Below are 20,136 nucleotides of genomic sequence, written 5' to 3' on the forward strand. Positions count from 1 at the left end.
TAATCCCTGTAGAATTTACCCACAACATAACAGTAGAACTAGGACCTTTCACATTAGACCTTCCTTCACTATTTGCCCCCAGTCCCCACTATCCCTACTAGGAAGGGATCTCCTATGTAAAATGGGAGCTACCATAACATGTGGAAAACAGGGGCTGCAATTGGAGATCCCAGGAAAAAGGCACACACAAGACAATCATGCTGATAACCAGCAACACAGGGCTTCATGAAGATTTAAAAAGCCTGCCACCCTCCTTATGGGGCTGGGATGCATCAGAAGTGGGACTACTTAAAGGAGCAACACCTATTACTATCCAAGTGAAACATGGACCACCTCCATGCATGCCCCTCATAGCACAAGTCCTCACACATATATTCCAGGCCCTGGGCATTACCCAAAACCTCTATGTGCCCTATTCTCCGACATCATCAGGAGCCGTGGAGAGAGCAAACAAAGAGGTGAAGATCCTACTGGGCAAGCTCTGTCAGGAGACACACCTCTCCTGGCTACAAGTGCTCCCAATTGCCTTCTTTTATATCAGAACTAGACCAAGACAAGATATAGGTATTTCCCCCTTTGAAATCCTTTTTGGTCGCCCCCCCGATACCCTACAAGGCCTAGATCCTCATTCCCTTTGCTTAGATAGGGGGGATAGGGTTCTCTCTTCTTATCTTACAGCCCTGCAAAAGAGACTACAGACCCTCTGGACTCAGAGTGCGCTGACACAGACCTTACCCCTGGAAGAAGCCCTGCATCCATATGAGCCAGGAGATTGGGTGTGGATCAAGTTCTTCACCAGAACCTCACCTTTACAACCCAGGTGGAAAGGACCCTACCAAGTCTTACTAACTACACACACCGCCATAAAGGTTGCAGAACAAGACTCTTGGATACATTGGACACATGCAAAGCCAGCAGTCATAGACCATAGCCAAACTCCACCACAATCAATCCCACCCATCAAACTCAAGAAAAATCTGGACACAGATCAATGGATGCTTGCAGCATTCTTCAACACCATTGAACCACACAACTGTGAGGAACCAAGTACAAACGTTGAATTACACAAAACTGGACTCCCAGGTGCTGAGTTATAAAACTCTATTTTTTTTTTAATTTTTCTCTCACCTTCTCAATTTTTTTTATTTTTTTTCCCTTTTTTTTCCTTCGTATTTTTTTTTAACAAGGAAGAGACTTCAGCCATACCTTTTAGTAATTTTTGAGACTTGACCTATACCTTTTTTTTTTACATTTTATTGTTACCTTTTTTTACATTGTAAAAAAAAGGGGGATGGGGAGGGAAGAAAAGGAATCTAGCAATGGGAAACATGAAATGCAATATATACTATGTATTATTATCTGTAACAATTGTAACACTTGTAACACAAGCAACTGCGTTCCTGGAACCAAACTTATCCCAGAGAAAGGAAACGTATGGGAATATTTAGCAAGGGAAATACTCAACACCACTAACTTTTGCTTAGCAGGAGGAAAATCAGTCAAGGACATCTTAACCACATGCCTAATGGGAGTGGCAACTAGACCACATAACACCATTAACTACACCACATTTAGAAACCTTCCTGACTCCTAGGAAAGCATTTTTAGCTGGGGCCACTCTACAAAAACCAAAGACCACACCATGTACACCCTACACATCGCTGCAGTAACCACCTCTGAGAGATGCTTTAATGTCACTGGGTGCAGCACACTTAGGGTCACAGAATGCACCAGCCTTAGCAACACAGAACTAAAATGCAACTACACAGAGACCATATCATTCTCATATAGTTACCTGAAGCTCCCACCAGGGTGGTTTTTCCTTTGTGGCTTAAAAACCTACTCATACCTTCCTGCAAATGCCACCAACGGCCTCTGCACCTTGGGAAGGTTAACCATGCTTATGCCATCCTTACAGAGACGGCACAGGAGAGCCTTCCAAACCCTAGACTCAGACTGTGACTCCAAAGTCTCCCTTCTCATCAAAGCAGAATATGTCTCATTGGCAATATGGGGGGTACCTGGATTGGCAGTGCGAAATTCTAGAAATTTGAATAGCCTAGCATGTACCCTAGCAAAAGGCTTGAATTTGACCTCCCATGCCCTGGATGCCCTTAACAGAGAACTGAGGGAGGTCAGAGAAGCCACCCTGGAGAATAGGGCAGCAATAGACTTAATCCTCTTGAAGCATAATTATGGCTGCAAAACATTCCATGGGATGTGTTGCTTCAACCTAGACGAAACCTCAGGACTCGTAGAGAGGGACATCCACCACCTGAAAGAGCTAGCTCAAAATATTGATCATGAGCAATCATTCCTAGACTTTTCATGGCTCTTCTCGTGGATACCAGAACTCCATTGGCTCAAAATCCTTATAACAACCATAGTCACTATTTGTGTCTTTGGGGCCCTCATGTGCTGCCTCTGTCGATGCATACCACCCTGCCTTAGCTGCCTAAAGGCCTGTATCCCCTCTCAGAAGAGAAAATCGAAGGGGAGACAGGCGGCCATGATGATGATCCAGATTGATCACGAACACCAAGTATACCCAGACACTCAATCAGAGACCGCCCTCTAGAAAAAAAATGAAGGATTGTGGAAAGGGAACTTCACGAAGACAGTAGTGTCACACAAAAAAACAGGAAAAGCCAAAGGGGAACATCAGGCCAGCCAGAAAACAAACTTACATAGGAAAAGGAATCAAATAAAAAGTATTAAAGAATCCCTATAGACAAAAGCCTAAGTAATTAAGAAAACTAGACAAATAGAAAAAAGGAAACAAAAGATAATTTAGAAAACCCTTACAAACACAGGACATACCAAATAAGCAAAACAAACAGACAAAAGACACAAAATATAAATTACAAAAGGGACAAACAGGAGATTGCCACAGAACAAATATGAAAAACTATCTTAAAGCTAAAAGAGATTACAGAAAACCAATAATACAATCTGGCCACTCCGCGGAGTTCGCCCTCCGGCGGAAATAAAGACAAACTCAAATAGGATTTGAAACATTAGGCACAAATACAAACACTCACACAAAATCAACTTACAAAGGGAGAAAAGGGTATAAAAAGCCAGGGACTTACCATAAGAAGCTAGCTAGCCCAGGAACGCTGTTCTCCGCCTTCCTGAAAAATAAAAAGATCCAGCTTTCAAGCAGTTGTCCGAATCCTTGCACCGGAGCTCTCCCAGCGGGAAAATTGAATCCTCAAAAGAAAGGCATTTTGACACCTTTCAACAACCATTAAAACCTGTTATATGGATCCAGCCTTTCCAGTGTTCACTGTGATTTTTAGCTTACCATACTGTGGAAACCTAGCCAGTTGTGTTTAACAAAGTAGGGATAAAGCACATGGCTCATTGCATTTTGTGGACCAAGACTTAAACTTAGAATAACTTTATTATCATTTTAAATGTGCACCAATCGGCATACATTAAAATGAAATTTCGTTGCATACAGTTTTCAAAGGGTCACCACCCCTTCAATATACATAAACATGGAAAGAGAGAGAGAGAGAGAGAGAGAGAGAGAGAATACCCACATATATCCCACATATATTAAAGATAAAAATACCCTTAAAGATAACGACCTTTAAAAAGGCCATTTCTTTCGGACATAAGCAAAATATCAATTTCGGGAGGCCTTTTAATGCCGGAGAAAAGCTCTTGAATACAAAAGGCCTAGAAAAACCCCGCACATCAATAGCTGAATATACTCCACAAGGCGGCGAACTATCCGGCAGCCCGCTTTTAAAAAGCGCGCACAGCTGCTGAGTAAAGCGGCACAGCCACCGGCGGGTTTCTAGACAAATAAAAGCGCCGCCCTCGAATAGGAAGGACGCGGAGGAGGAGTTACTCCGTTGTCGCGCCGGTCTCCTATTCGTGCTTCTGGGACTCCCACCCTTCCTTTCCTTTCATTTTTTTTTTCCTGCAGCAATTGGGCTGCGGGGCTGCTGGGTCCGCACGCTTAAGCCGCGGCGACCCCCCAAGTTCGTAGGTGAGTCAGGCTGCCCTTTCTCTTGCCAGCGCAGGTTGACCAGCAAAGGCCTTAGGAACGGGAAAAAGGGGGAATGGGACTGAAAAGCCCGGCCGGTGCGGGGATTCCTTGCAGGCCGCGGAAACCGAGCGTGGCGTGAGGTTTATTTTTATTTTTTTTCGGCGGCTCACTCCACCTTTGTGGCGGCCGCTATTTTTCGAAGGCCGTTCCTAGCTGTTCCTAGGCTTTGTCCCCAACCACCACCCACGTAATAGCTATATCTGCCGGGCCTCTGAGCTGTCTGCACCATGCTTGCCTTGCGTGTTCATTAACTCGTGGTTTCGTTTCGCTGTTTTTCTTTTTTAAAAGATGTGGAGTCGTTTCGTTCTTCTGGGCTGTAAAGCAGTTGAAATCCTTGCTCCCCGCAACAGAGTAGGGCTTGCGAGCTTTTGTCGGAATTTCAGAACCATGAAGATCGAGTCTTCCGAATTTCAGTCCCTTTTCACACCAGGACTGAAGGGCATAGCAGGTACAGGTGCCTCGTTTTCTTGGGAGGTGGCTTGGGAGCTGGGAAGGACAACCTGCCGGACTCCAGCTGTTTGCTTGAACATCTAAACACCATGGGTCTTCAAACTTGGGAAGTTTAAGACTTGTGGACTTCAACTGCCAGAATTCCTCCTCCGGTCATGTTAGCCCAGGAATTCTGGGAGTTGAAGTCCACAAGTCTTAAACTTCCCAAGTTTGAAGACACTTGATCTACACTCTTGAGTATCCCTTACCATTGTTGGGTATGTCTAGTTTAATGAAAAGAAGGACTTAGAGGTGACATAGTCTTCTAGTATCTCAGGGCTTGCCACAAAGAAGAGCTATTCTCAAAGCCACTGGAGGCAGGACAAAAAGCAATGGGTGGAAACTAATCAAGGAGAGAAACAACTAAGGAGAAATTCCCTGATAGAACAGTTAATGGAACAACTTGCCTCCAGAAGTTGTAATTGCTCCAACACTGGAGGTTTTTAAGAAGAGATTGGGCAACAGTTTGTCTGAAATGGAATAGGGTTTCCTGCCTAAGCAGAGGATCGGACTAGAAGATTTCCAAGTCCCTTCCAACTTTGTAATTATTAGATTGTTTTATTTCTTCAAGGTGATGTAGTTCTGCAATACCTGGGGGAAGGCAGGTTTCTCAGCCCTGTTAAGTACTAAAATTCCTGATAAATTGTGAAAACAACAATGAACAAGAACTCTTGATTTATTACTATTAGTGCTTCTGTTTCACTATGAATAATAATAATTTTATTCTGGTAATTCCAGCAATAAAACACCACATACTGGTGCATACCAAGATAGCAACATAAACTAGTAGGTTACTCTCTTTTGCATTGGGATTATAACTAATATAACAGCCAGATTTCTTTTAACAACTGTTCAAAAGGCTCTACAGTAGTGTTTCTCAACCTGGGCAACTTTTAAGGCACATGGATGCTGGCTGGAGAATTCTGGGAGTTGAAGTCCACATGTCTTAAAGTTGCAGAGGTTGAGAAACACTGGTCTACAATAGTATCTGAATGTCTTTCTCACTCAAATACAGTTTACCAAAAAGTACTCATCAATGGGCCACCGAGATACAAATGTTTCTCAAACTATCAAACAGATTTGAGACTTTTAAGAATCAAACATAAGTTTCACTGCAAGACTGCAAACTAGTCCTGCTTACTTTTCAGTTGCATTATTTAGAAGGACAAATTTGATTCTTTTCATTCGTCATATCTGAGAGATGGGTGTATCAAACATTTGGTCACTGTTTCCAATGTAGTGTCATGTTCCAAGGATATGTGCTACTTGTAGATGTTATATTGAACTACCTTCATTTCATTTATGTTAAACTGAGATTTTCCAGACTTGCTGAGGTAAATTTGGAGAAGTGTTTTAAAATGCTTAATCCAGACATATAACTTACATGAAATGTTTCATTTTACAATATGGTTTAGATTTTTTGGCTGCTTCTGTGATTTGTTAGAATGCCTGCCTGAGTGACAGCAATAGCACTTAAGACTTATATACCACTTTACAGTGCTTTATAGCCCTCTCTAAGAAGTTTATAGAGTCAGCATATTGCCCCCAACAATCTAGGTCCTCATTTTACCGACCTCAGAAGGATAGAAGGCTGAGTCAACCTAATATCAGACATACCAAACACGTTTGTATCAATAGCTATAAGAAATACGGGAAGATCTATATTTAAGCCCTTTTAATGATACAAGTGAAAATAGAGGCCACTTCTGCAGTATTTGATTGGTCTTAATCCTGATCAAGACTATTCTGCATGTGGTCGAATGCACATGACTTTTTGAAAAGAAGAAAAAAATCTTAAATGCTATTCAGTAGTTTCTTTTTTTTTCTAAGTTGCAGCACAGAAATAAGGGATTTTTAAAAAGCTAAACTATTATTTAAATTTTCTCCAGCTATGAGCAATGTCTTGTTCAGGATGGAGTACATCTTTGCACGAATGCATGCACACACAAGGCCAAAAGACAACCAAATAGTAAATAAATAACACATTTTGTAACTGAGCCAATGCAGCCCCATTCTATTAAATTTACAAAATTAAATTGTAACTTGTGAATTAAAAGTTAGGCTAGAGCATTATTTGTCTTGGACAAACCTAGCATAAATCAAAAGTTGTCATGCTATAATTTCTCTTACTTGGCTTCCTTCATGTACCATTCTTACTAGTAGAGTTAATGGGATTGTCCATTTTGTCATCTTCAGAATTTGTTTCTCTTTACAATTTTTTCCCATTTCTACTTACAGAAATATTTGATAAAGAAAATTATGAACTAAGAATAGCAGGAGGTGCTGTAAGGGATTTACTCAGTGGAATAAAACCACAAGATGTCGATTTTGCCACTACTGCAACTCCTAGTCAGATGAAAGAAATGTTCCAGGCCATGGGTGTCCGTATGATCAACAACCGAGGAGAAAAACATGGAACTATCACTGCTCGGGTAAAAGGATTTTGCAAACTTTTAAAATGCAAAATAGATAGAAAAAGTATTTTAGTAGAAGAGGAACTTCTATAGATTTATATTCCTAAGGTTATTAAAAAATGAAGTCCAAATTGTTCTCATGTTGAGCTTGAAAGCTAGTAAATATAGTTTAGATTTGCTTTTTGTTATTAGTAAATAGAAAAATATAGACATTGTTGCAATGAGGCAACTTTATTTCCCCCTTCCCGTAAGCCGATCTCATTGCTGATTGACTATAATATCAGCAAATGTTGGAGAATATTAGAAGAGAAAGAGAAATGGGCTGTATGCAGACTCTGATGATACTTGCTTGTAATGAAAGATAGCTGTACTATACTTTTTCACCACAATGTCTGGGAATTGCAGAAATGCCATTTTGGAGAAGGAAGGCCTAGAACCCTATGCCCAAACTACCAGAACATAAGGCACGTGGGGCAAGATGAAATGTCTCTGAGTCTAGTTGTGGCTAAGTCATTGTCTCCAGTCCTACAAACTAGAAGCTAATTTAATCCAAAACAGAGAATAATCAAAGCATTAGCATTACCTGTTTTTTTGGAATACTATGGCATTTGTAACTATTTTTTAAAAGTTATAAATTTGATAGAAAATATTTGTCACTAATGTACAAAGAAGAATAAGACATGTACTTGAGTGCAAAAAAAGATGACAATTACCTTGAATGCTGTGTGGGAAGAAATTCCAGATAAGACATTGGTGCAAGTGGAAACAGACTTGATTGCATGAAGGGAAATACTCTAAAAAAGAGAGTTGTCTGCTTTTTTTTATTAAGAAAATTTATATGGCCACCAACTGACTCAAGGTAACTCCAGGCAGCTTACAGAAATAAAACTCCCAATACAATAAACCCAATAAACCCTCACCCTCAATTTTAAGCTGTAAAAGGAAAAAGGAAATAAAAAACAGGCAAAGAAATGTTTTCATGCAGGAAACAAAATGGATGGATGGATATTTTTTTCAAAATTGTATTCTATTCATCTAATACGAGGTTTTAAAAGGGATTTAAAAGGGTAGCCAAATGAGTTTTTTTTCTTTTTGCTGCAGCTCCATGAGGAGAACTTTGAAATTACCACACTGAGAATTGATTTGCATACTGATGGGAGACATGCAGAAGTAGAATTCACAACTGACTGGGAAAAAGATGCAGCAAGAAGAGATCTCACCATTAATTCTATGTTCCTAGGTAAGCTATTTTTACATCTTAAAAGATGGCGTGGCGGTCCTATAAGTGGGGACTGTTCTCTCACCTAAATGTTTTCCTTCAACTTTATCTTTTGTGGTTCTAGGTTTAGGCCAAAGTAGGAGTTGGAAGCTAACTGGAAAATCATCTTACATGGAATGTATATGTCTAAAGTTCTTGGGACGTGGTTCAGAAGTTAATATAAAATTAGTGCCTAATATTTTTTAACTTTGGCCTTCTAAAATGAACGTTTCACCCTACTATCTGCCAAGTTTGGTGGTAATCTTTCTCTGGCCTTGGTAAAATGCTAAAGATGGAGTTTTCGAAAGTGCCTTTTAAAATGAAGTTCTAAGTAATTTCTATTAAAATAATTGCACTTACGCAATCTAAAACCATCTATATTGGACCAGACGGAATATGTGCCTGCTTCTTAAAAAAGCTATACACTGCCATAGTCGAAACCTCTAAGCATAATCTTTGAAAAATCTTTCAGGACCAGCTTCTTGTCAAACCTATGGTCAATAGCCATGGTCACCCCCATTTTCAAAATGGGAGACCCTAGCCCAGTTGAAAATTACAGACCAATCTCCTTATGCTGCGTCACCTGTAAAGTCATAGAATCAATTATTAACCAATCCATTATCCTCCACTTAGAGACAAACAACCTACTCTCTAATAAACAATTTGGTTTCAGAAAAAAACAATCCTGTAATCTGCAACTCTTACACTGTAAAAACATATGGACTACACAACTCAATCAGTGCAAAATGTAGACGCAATCTACATAGACTTCTGTAAAGCCTTTGATTCAGTGGTACACGACAAACTACGATTAAAACTAAAATCTTATGATATCTCTAGACACCTGCATGACCGGATAGAAGCATTCCTGTCAAACAGACAACAAATGGTCAAAATTGGAAACGTCCTATCAAATTCTGTACCTGTCAACAGTGGTGTCCCCCAAGGCAGTGTTCTAGAACCAACTTTCTGCATACTCTACATAAATGACCTCTGTGATCATATTAAGAGTAATTGTGTTCTCTTCACTGATGATGTAAAGCTATTCAACACCACAGATAATTCTGCTACCCTTCAAAAAGACCTTGATTATGTATCAGAATGGTTAAGCAAATGGCAAGTTCAAATCTCAACAAATAAATGCTCTGTCTTACATATTGGCAAAGGATAGAAGGCTGAGTCAACTTAATATCAGACATAAATGCTCTGTCTTACATTTTTTTTATCAGAAAATAAAATATAAGCTGAATAGTCAAGACCTTGTTGATGATCCAAACTCTGTCAAGGACCTTGGAGTACTCATCTCAAATGATCTAAGTGCTAGAGCCCACTGTAACTACATAGCCAAAAAGGCATTAAGAGTTGTTAACCTAATCCTACGTAGCTTTTTCTCTGGTAATATCACACTACTAATTAAAGCATACAAAACAATTACTAGACCAATATTTGAATACAGCTCATCAGTCTGGAACCCACATTACGTATCTGATATTAACACAGAGAAAGTCCAGAAATATTTCACAAGAAGAGTTCTCCACTCCTCTACTCGTTGCAGAATACCTTATGCCACCAGGCTTGTAATTCTAGACCTAGAAAACCTAGAACTACACCACCTTCAGTCCGATCTAAGTATAGTATATAAAATCATACATTGCAATGTCCTACCTGTCAATGAATACTTCAGCTTCAACCATAACAATACAAGAGCACACAATAGATACAAACTCATGGTTAACCGCACCAAATTTGATTGCAGGAAATATGACTTCAGCAACAGAGTGGTCAATGTCTGGAATACTCTACCTGACTCTGGTTTCTTCCCCAAACCCCAAAAACTTTAATCTTAGACTGTCTACTAGTGACCTCACCCCTTTCCTAAGAGATCTGTAGGGGGCATGCATAAGCACACCAACATGCCTACCGTCCCTGTCCTATTGTTTCTTTTTTTCCCCTCTTATATGTATCCATGTATTCATAACTATGTTTATACTTATACCTATTATCTTGTAAGCAACTGACAAATAAATAAATAAAATATTCCACTTGTTTGATAGGTTTGGATGGCACTCTTTATGATTACTTCAGTGGTTACAATGACTTAAAGAACAAGAATATCAGATTCGTAGGAGAAGCCAACCAGAGAATTAAAGAAGATTTTTTACGCATTCTACGCTACTTCCGGTAAATAGCTTTATATTTCTACATGATAAGAGCAATTTGCAGAGAACTGGAGGCTCTTTTGTTTATTCCTTAATTACATTTCACTTGTAGATCACTTACAGAGCTCTGACTTCCTGGTTTGTGTATGGCACTCAGTATTAATGGTATTTGGACATCAGATCTCTGCCCTTTCCACTTTGGTGGTCAGTTTGCCTGAATATATTTGCATTTATAAAAACAATTGTATTCCAAGTCTTTACAGTGACAGTATTGAGTTAATATAGAGTGAATTTTGTTTGCGTATGAACACTTCGATATATACTGTTACATTGTTCTGCCATCCTATCCAGTTCCCAACTTCTTGAAAATCAAGTTGTGAGTAGTGGGGTTGGTAATTATGATGCCTATTTCATGCATATTAAGTGATTTTATTTTAATTCATTTAATTTTTATTAAATAAATTCCATTAAATGAAGATTATCAGACTGAAAAAAATTTTCCTTAGATTTTACGGGAGGATAGCTGAAAAGCCTGATGACCATGATGCCCAAACTTTGGAAGCCATTAAAGAAAACGCCAAAGGTTTGGCTGGAATATCTGGCGAAAGGATTTGGACTGAATTGAAAAAAATTATTGTTGGAAAATATGTAAATCAACTCATTCATCTGATGTATGAACTTACAGTAACTGATTATATAGGTAAAAAGCTTAATATATGTTAATTTCTATACAAATGTGAATATTGGAGACAGAGAATATCCCAAAGGTGCTTTTTCCAAAAGACAACTGGACTTTCTTGGCATTTTTTTCTTTGAAAATGTTTTGCTTCTCATTCAAGAAGCTTCTTCAGTTCTAATTGACTGGTGTGGATTTTATTTGGGACAACCATTATTTGGATGATTGAGAATCTCCATAGAGAGATTGAGAATATTATTATCTGAGTGACATATCCTTGAGTAACTAGTTACATCTTTTATTTTTCAATAACAGGCCATAGTAATTGTCCTTCAAAGATCTTTGGAGTTCCTCAGTAAATCTGGCTTGAGAATTGTAGAGTCTGAAATCTCAAAACTGCAGGGCTCTCAGATTTGGCATATTAACTTCTGAAATGAGTTTAATCTCTGCATTACTTAGGACAGTGTGGACAGTCGGGGGAATTCTGGGAGTTGAAGTCACACAACTTTGTCAAAGTTGAAATATTAGAACATTGGGATACTACTGTTGCTTGCTAGGCCTAAAAAGCTTTGTATCTGTAGCCCTGTTCTACACTGGTTCTATACTGGCAGGGCACTAGCGTTTTGATGTTGCCATCACTTGTAATGATACTGTTAGCCATTCTGCTTGTCTAGCAATTCCACATACTGCTTTGTTTGTAATCTTAGTTGATTTCTTGTCAATTTCTAATAGTTAAGTTATCTTATTCTCAAAAGCCTTCTTTATATGTATCCCCTCAGGATTACCTGTTAATGGGAACTTACAGGAATTTGACACAGTCTGTAAAAATGTTCAGAATCTCTTTCCAAAACCAATGACCATTCTAACGTCATTGTTAAAGGTTCCATGTGATCTTTCAAAACTGGATTTAAGACTGAAACTATCAAAAGATGAAAAAAACCTTGGGCTATTTCTGTTGAAGCACAGGAGAGACTTGACCAAAGCTTCCGATACTTCAATGCCTCTTAAACCATACCAGGATTTCGTTTTAGATGTAAGTATTGATTTTTGTTTATCTTTTAATTTGATCTGTTGGGAGCCATCTTTTTCCTCATTAATTAATCTCAGATACATAAGCCAGGAGTTAAGAAGGCTGTGAGAGCATCAATGCTGACTCCTTAAATACAGACTGGGTTCCTCTTTGTATGTAGCCACAAACAAATCATTTAATGCATAAGCACCGAAAAAAATAGTTATTGTTTTTAAAAATGGTGCCAAGTAAAGTTTGAACTTAAGAAGATTGAGGATTGATCTGGTTTGAAGTATTTTGTGTATAAAAATAGTAACTTAGCCATGAATGCTTTGTGCTCAGGTTTCTCATTTTCTGTATTTGTGAAGGCAAGGGAGGCTTCTGCAACATCCAGAATCCATGAACTTCTGAAGTACCAAGGAGAAGAACAACTTCTGAAAGAAATGCAAGAGTGGTCTATGCCTTTTTTTCCTGTAACTGGTCATGACTTAAGACAAATGGGAATCTCATCAGGCAAAGACATTGGGCCCCTCCTGCAACAATTACGAGAACAGTGGAAAAAAAGTGATTACCAAATGAATAAAGAAGAGCTATTAAGCTACGTAAAGAAGGCATGAAAGCAAATGGTGATGAAACTGAACAATTTTGTATGAAGTTCCACATATTTCATTGGGTACATTTTCATTTCTGAATGTTAAGATTATTTGTATTTCAGTTCTAAAACATAAACAGGGTTGTTTTTGGTGTCCATCTGGTAATACATGAATAACTTTCATATGTTTTTACTCAACTATTAAATAACCCCAAAATGTACACTTCAAGTTGCAGTGGCTCACAAACTTGTGTGTAGATTGACTGACTACCTTGGTTGTTCAAAAAGATTATTTGGATTGAGTTGACTTTAAAAAGCAAGGGAAATTGATTTAAGATAATTAACATTGCAATTGTATTCATGTTTATCCAAAATCCATTCAGTGGGGCTTACAATTAGCAACCATGTATTATCTTGAAACTCAGTCAGATTTTAGCCACATCGGATAATATCAAGCAGTATCATTTTACTGAAACTCAAATTACATTATGGACAACAACCTCAAGTTTTAAATACTGAAAAAGTTTACTTGTTATCCCAAACAGGCTTTTAAGTAAAAGGATAATATTTCTAATATTTAAATTGAGTTGGACACTTTTCATTCATTTTATTTTCCATGGCTCTGAAAAGATTCCGAGTACTAATAAAAATTGATTTTTTAAATACAAATTATGCAATGGCCCAACTTGGCTCATTTTTAACTTACAGCATGTTACAAAAGCCTATAATAGGTTTATAAACTGATCCTATATGTCCTACCTAATGTTGCAAAATGAGTTACATAAACTAAGTGGGATTAGTTCTTGGCAATGTATTTAGGATTGCAGTGAAAATTTTCTTACTGGGTTGACGAATTTGGATAATGACAAGTTTATATCCACTAGGTGGCAACCATAGGAGCCAATTTTATATTACAAACAATATAGTACAGAAGACTTGCTCAAGATCTCTGGGTGATAATTAGTTCCAAATTCTAATTTCAAATTCTCTGAGGGAGATGGGCAGTTTAGAAATGGGAAATACAAATAATTATGACTACTTCTTCAGTTTGGACCTCATGAGGGCTAACTTCTAATAATAGAAAATTTAATATTTAATTTGATCATAATGCTGTCAGGATACCCTCTGTAACTTAATATGTGTTAGGTTTTATCCTATGTACTGTATTTTCTCTATCCTTGCTTCTGAGAAATTGTGCCTTCCCTTAAGAACTCAGGACATGAAGGACATTGATTGAGAAATATGAACATTGGAGGGTACAATTATAACCCTAATTAATGCATTATAGGTCAGGAGTGTCAAACTCAAGACCCGTGGGCCGCATCCAGCCCGCAGGGTGCTTAGATCTGGCCCATGTTGCTGGCCTGGAAACAGCAAAGGACCAGCCCGCAGTGCTTCTGCCAGCAAGAACGAAACTGGGAGGGGGAGTGCATGTGCCCCCCCGGCTCCATTTTTGTTGGCAGAGGGCTATCAAAACAAACTAAAAACAAAACGAGAAATGTTTCCCCTTTTGTATTTGAGCATGCAAGAAGGGACAGGAATGGGGAAAGGGAAACAGGAAAGACAAAAAGATGGGAAATGGGAATAGAGCAAGGAAGGAAAAATAAGGAAAAAGAAGAAGATGAAGAGGAAAGGAAGGAAGGAAGATTATAATGAATAAGTGTGGGTCTCGGGGGAGTCCTGCCTTAGCACTTGGCCACCACAGGTGCCCCTCTGACATGAGTGATGTTGAGCTGGCCATGCCCACCATGGCCATGCTCCTCCCCAGCCCTCCGAAGTCAAGCACAATCCAGATGTGGCCCTTAATGAAATTGAGTTTCATTGTTATAGGTAGTCTTCAACTTAAAGTCATTTGTTTAGTGACCATTCAAAGTTATAATGGCACTGAAAAGCGTGATATACAACTTGATCTTTACACTTAATGACTGCCATCGCATTCTCACAGTCACCTGGTCAGAATTCGGGTGCATGGTGACTGGCATATACTGTATTTACCATGGTGGCAGCATCCTGGGTTCACATGATCACCATTTGCGACCTTCCAAGCAGGATTAATTTAATATCTGCAATTATTCACTTAATAATGACAAAAAAGGATAGCTAACTGGGCACAATTCACTTAAGAACTGCCTTGCTTAGCAATGGAAATTCTTGTCATAAGTTGAGGACTTAGCTCTTGTAGTTACATGATACTTTTCTGCATCCCTTAACCTGGAAAACTAGAGACTTGATTGTTGTTACTGTTTTAAGTTTTATTTGGGTTTTCACACACACACACAAAAACATAATACAAGTAAAACATCTTTTTTGAAAATAGCATGGTCCCGGGTTACACTTCTTTATACAGACACAAACTCAATTTCATGCTCATTTTTGTGTTCTATTCCATATGTTATTACTATTTTGCATTTTCTATATAGTTTTCCCCTCTTTTAATTTTCTCAACTTTATTTTGATTATCGCATCTCAATTCAAATCATTATATTTATACTTTTGTCTGTCCTGTTTCAATTTCATATTGTCTTTTCTCATTAAACAAATTTTCTTCTGTAGCTACTAATTGGAGTATGACACCTTTATATCTTTTAATTTTATCCATTCAACTCTTATTTGAACTTCAATGTATACCTTAAGGTTATAACATTCAATATAATACATAATAATTTTGCTTGGTACATTCTTAAAATACACACTATATTCTTTAAAAAAGGATTATAAATATATGTAATTAAAACCCTCACTCCATTCCAATTCAGTTCTATCATTAATATTCATTAAAGTCTTAACATCTTTAACATTTCTTTTCAATTAAATATCATACTTCCTTGGGGACACGTATAATCTTTCCATAATTAATTTTTCCCCTATTTCTCTTCACTTATGTTTTATAAATCATTAAATATTCATTTTATTACATTTATTTATTAACAAACATTCCACTAAATTACGATAACTATTTTATCCATTTTAATCATACATTGTTTCATATTTTCTGAAATTATTTCTATTTCTAATATAACAATACTATCTTATGTACCTTTGCAGAATCCCTTTTTTCAATTAGATTTTCACCCATTATCTCTAAATAGGCCCTGTTTCTCTATATCTTGTTTCTGTCCTTTATAACTTCTTTTCCTTTCTTTCTTCCCTCTCTTCTTCTCCCTCCCCTTTTTACCCCCTTGTCTCTCTACTTCTAATTCTCTCTTCTGCATTTCCCTCTTCTGTTGCTTTCTAATTTTATACTTATTTTTCAAACTATTCTTTTTTGGGGTTGTTTTTCCAAATCTTAAACTTTTCATTTTCTTTCCCCCCTTTCCTTTTTTTCCCCCACATAAAATTATTTGTTCATTAAAGATGGCTTCTTCTTTGTCCCAATCTTCTTGTTCTGCAGGCGTTTCTTGTTGTTTCTCATAGTTCCAAATCTCCATTTCTAAGAATTGAAATACGAAGCCAAAAGAACCTCTCCCGTCTTGTGCATCTTCTTTGTACTTTTAAAGTTCCATTTTCAGTTCTTCTAAAAGTGGTGCCATTTTAAACACTTTTAAACAACCACCAGATTGATTTTAGTCATTCAAACGCAGTAACCAAAAATCCAGAAGTCACCAAGTAATCCAAATACTCCCAAGCTGTTTCTTCTTACTTCTTTTTTCACTTTCTCTTCCTGGGGTTTTACTATTTTGTTGCCATGTTTCAGTTAAAATGTATCTTTTAGAAGTCTTGTTGAGATTTTACTGTAAGTTCTTTTTAATTCCAGGCAGTCTCCTCCCTTCCAGATCCTGCCCTTTTATTCTTTTTCATTTTTTTCATTTTATTTTCACCTTAAATGTCTATTGATATCAAAGTGGATTTTTTTTCCAATTTCTTGCTTAAGGCTCTTAGCTGTCAGTATAGGGAAAGGAAGAGGAGAAAAAAAGACCAAATCCTTTCCCTTTTCTCTCTCCTTCGCTGCTTGAAAATCTTTGGGAACTGTTATTTTTTTTTATAGTTTAAATTCCAGGGTACTTTATTTGTTGCTTTTGCTGTTTGACCCAGTCAACCAAAACTTTCTCCTCTTATCTTCCTCCTGCACATTCTTTTCCGGTCAAGTTCTTCTTTGGGGTGGCCATTTCTGACCACCGCTACAACCTCCTTCGGGAAAGGGAGTAATGGCCAGCTGAGGAGGAGAGATGCGACTCTCCTCAACCCTGCAGGTAGTCTCCCCCCTCTTCACCACCTCTACAGGGTGGCTTAACCTCGAAACCAGCCAGCTCGGGGCGCTCCAGCGGCAAGCACGGATCAAAACCGTGTCAGAGTCGCAGTTTCGGTCTGTCGCTGAAGCTCAAACTGGAAGTCCGCGAGACTTGATTGTTTTTAATTTGCTTTTCTTCTGGAATTCACTTTAGATTGCCTATGTTTTATAGGCATGGTTAGAAAGTCTGTTACCACTATGCTATTGGGATTGTAGGAGTTGGTCGACATGACAGTTTAACCTGCAAAAGGGTTCAAGTGTATGTTGCTCTAATTAATGAAAAAGCTTGAGTTTGATCTTGTTCAATTCTGGAATGAAAATACACAATAGATGTGGGCATTTTGTATATGATGGATTGCAACCTGAAAAAGCCAATTGCGATTGGATTGCAGGATGATTGTTACTGTACAAATCTATTTATGATCAGAGACCCCCATTTACTGACAAACACAAATTAATACAAAATATAATTAGAGATCTGAGCACAATAGGCCAAATCGTTCCTAAACTTTGCTGTATAGACTTTTGTGCTGATATGCTGTGTTTGATTTTCAACAAACATAGCACTGTGCATTATGGCCAAACAACTCCACTTTGGTCTCGTCTATCCAAAGGGCAGTATCCTAGACATCTTGTGATTTGTTCAGATGCAACTTTGCAAACCTAAGCTGTGCTGCCGTTTTCTTTTTAGTTTGTTTGGCAACACTTCCAAATAACCATACTTGCTCAGTCTTTTTTGAATTGTACTGTCATGAACTTCAATGTTTAACATGTTGTAAATCAGGGGTGCCAAACTGGCAGCCCAAGGGCCGGATGCGTCATACACAGGCCACATCCATCCAGGCTCCGCAAAGGCAAAAAAGTCATGATACGTTGCGATATGTCATGTGGCGTGATTGAGTTTAACACCGGTGCTGTAGAGCAGGGGTCCCCAACCACCGGTCCGCGGACCGGTACCGGTCCGTGGAACAAGTCCTACCGGGCCGCTGGTTTGCTGGGCGCCGCCATCTTTTTTTGATGAAAAAGTGCTTCTGGTGAGCTTTTCCAGGTAGAAAGCTCACTGGAAGCACTTTTTCATCAAAAAAAGATGGCGGCGCCCAGCTAATGCCGGTACCAGGCCGCGCCATAAAAAAAGTTGGGGATACCAGGCCGCGGCATAAGAAAGGTTGGGGATCACTGCTGTAGAGTCTCAGATGTAACCCTTGGGATTATCTGAGCATTGCATGGTTTGATCTTGGGGTGCATTTGCTGAGATGTCCAGTCTTGGGAAGATTGGCAACTGTCTTGAATAATGTGAATAATTTTCCTCACTGTAGAATGATGGACTTTACATTGTTTGGAAATGGCCTTATAATCCTTACCAGATTTACCATGGTGGCAGCAACAGATAGACAGCAACAATTGCTTCTCTTAAGATCTTTGCTGGTGTCATTACTCTTTAATATTGTGTTAACACATACTTCAATGCTGGAGAACAGCAAAATCTTAAAACTTCAGCTTTTATAGAGGTAGTCACACTTTCTGATGATCAGTTGATCAAGGGCACTTGATTACTAGCACCTAGCTGCTACTTAGCCTCTTCATTATCTATGGAAGCAGTAAGGGTGTACTTAGTTTTTCCACATATGGCTTCTCCATTTTGCCTCTTTTTGTAAAATAAATGATGACATGGTGCTGTCAAGTGTTATTATATTTACCTACTTTTAAAGACCTGCTAAGGAGCAGGTGATTTGTATTACGGTCTGAATTTTATGATTTTGAGTGTACAGTAATCAGACTTAGAACTGAAGCAAGATTCAGTTTGAAAGAAGCAATACTGTTTCTTTATAAAAGCCCAGGACCTATGATGAAGCTGACAAAGCAAAAACAATGAATTTATGAAAATGAATTTCAAAAGGTAAATCAAGGTGAGGTATAAAAATATATAGGTAGCATCATCACATAGGGAAAAATAGTATTAATGAGATTAATAGAATTTAGATTCGATCTAAGTCGAATTTAGTAATGTGAAGCTCTTTAAAAAGCTGATGGCTTCACACGCTATCAAAAATGTGTGGTTTTCTCAGCCCTTGAGATTTTATTTGTCCTGAATTTTATTTTTTCATTTATTTATTTGTATTCTGCCTTTTATTATTTTTACAAATAACTCAAAGGCAGCAAACATACCTAAGATGCCTATTTTCCCTACAACAATCTCTTTGTGAGATGAGTTTGGCTAAAGGAGATTGACTGGCCCAAGTCATCCAGTTGGCTTTCATGGATAAAACGGCATTAGAACTTAAGTCTCCACTTTGCAGCTTGATGCTTTAACCACTAGACCCAACTGAAAAAATATTGATGGCAATATACAAAGTTATGAATCTACTTGAGTCAAAAAGAAAATGCAAGTTCAATTCAGATATATTCACTAGTGCTATTGAAGTATTAGTTTGAAAATCACAGCTAGAATTACCAAATGTCTGATTTAGAAATTTAATAGGAATAAATGATGTAAAAGTACTTTTGAAATTGCAGCAGCTTTCGTTTCAATTCTTGGTTTCCGTCCAAGAAAAAGAGTTTGTTTTTAAAAAAGATAAGTGACAACCAAAATAAAAACTTTTATGATGCGGAAATAAATTTTGATTTAAAATCTTATGGGCCTTATGTTTGACACTCCTGCTTAGGCTATTTGTGGGAAAATTGGTATCAATGAAAAGTGAAGCTAAAGCTCTTTCACCTTTATGAACATCATAGTCAAGAACAGATCTTAGTGATAATCTACACACCTAGTGAGGTACTGAACCAAGACTGATCGAAAAATAGGACTTCACACTTCCATCTGAATTGTGGAGAATAAAAGGCTTGTTCTATATCATATTTATTAAGATGGACATTCCAATGTAAGCATTGTTTTATTCATGACAGAAAAATGAAGTGGGTTAAGTGTTATAGTGATTGATTTTACTAGTCAACAGTTACAATGGGTTAAAATTAATTATTGTGCATCACCCAGAGTGACTTTTTGAGATGGGCAGCTGGGTAAGTTCAATAAAATAAATTAATAAAAATGATACACTTTTAATATGGAAAATTATAGACTGGAGTCGAAAATTCTATTCCTTGGCCATCAGTTTATTCATAGCAGAATAAAACTGAAAGGATCCAGAACTTCAGGAACTTCACTATAATAACTTTAATTATGAGAAGTTACTCCTTCTTTGTTGCAATAAACCTCCAACTCATGGCTTCTACAGATCTTACACTGAGTT

General features: G+C 37.9%; 1 protein-coding gene across 2 annotated transcripts; it reads left to right on the top strand.

Annotated features, from left to right (window-relative positions):
* The first annotated feature begins 3,838 nt into the window (after positions 1 to 3,838).
* TRNT1 (tRNA nucleotidyl transferase 1) lies at positions 3,839 to 13,246 on the top strand. Of its 2 annotated transcripts, none has more exons than XR_015747487.1 (8): positions 3,839 to 4,003; positions 4,352 to 4,511; positions 6,791 to 6,984; positions 8,068 to 8,206; positions 10,279 to 10,405; positions 10,890 to 11,083; positions 11,940 to 12,092; positions 12,437 to 13,246. XR_015747487.1 is itself a non-coding variant. In XM_026678939.2 (8 exons), the coding sequence occupies exons 2-8, from the start codon at positions 4,352 to 4,354 to the stop codon at positions 12,683 to 12,685; spliced, it is 1,317 nt and encodes a 438-aa protein (XP_026534724.1). In that variant the 5' UTR covers positions 3,852 to 4,003; the 3' UTR covers positions 12,686 to 13,246. The 2 variants fall into 2 exon arrangements, 1 of the variants encoding a protein (XP_026534724.1); XM_026678939.2 differs by having other exon boundaries at positions 3,852 to 4,003; positions 11,839 to 12,092.
* Positions 13,247 to 20,136: the final 6,890 nt, after the last annotated feature.

Source organism: Notechis scutatus, chromosome 2 (assembly GCF_049901735.1).
Source record: "Notechis scutatus isolate UNSWTSFEM ecotype Mainland chromosome 2, rNotScu1.2, whole genome shotgun sequence".
NCBI lineage: Eukaryota > Metazoa > Chordata > Lepidosauria > Squamata > Elapidae > Notechis > Notechis scutatus.

Bases quoted from the DNA above. Each gene is read 5' to 3' on its own strand.
- TRNT1 (XM_026678939.2), top strand. From the start codon at position 4,352: ATGTGGAGTCGTTTCGTTCTTCTGGGCTGTAAAGCAGTTGAAATCCTT. The intron at 6,985-8,067 runs GTAAAAGGATTT...TTTTTGCTGCAG, and splicing joins ATGGAACTATCACTGCTCGG to CTCCATGAGGAGAACTTTGA. The intron at 11,084-11,838 runs GTAAAAAGCTTA...GTATCCCCTCAG, and splicing joins TACAGTAACTGATTATATAG to GATTACCTGTTAATGGGAAC.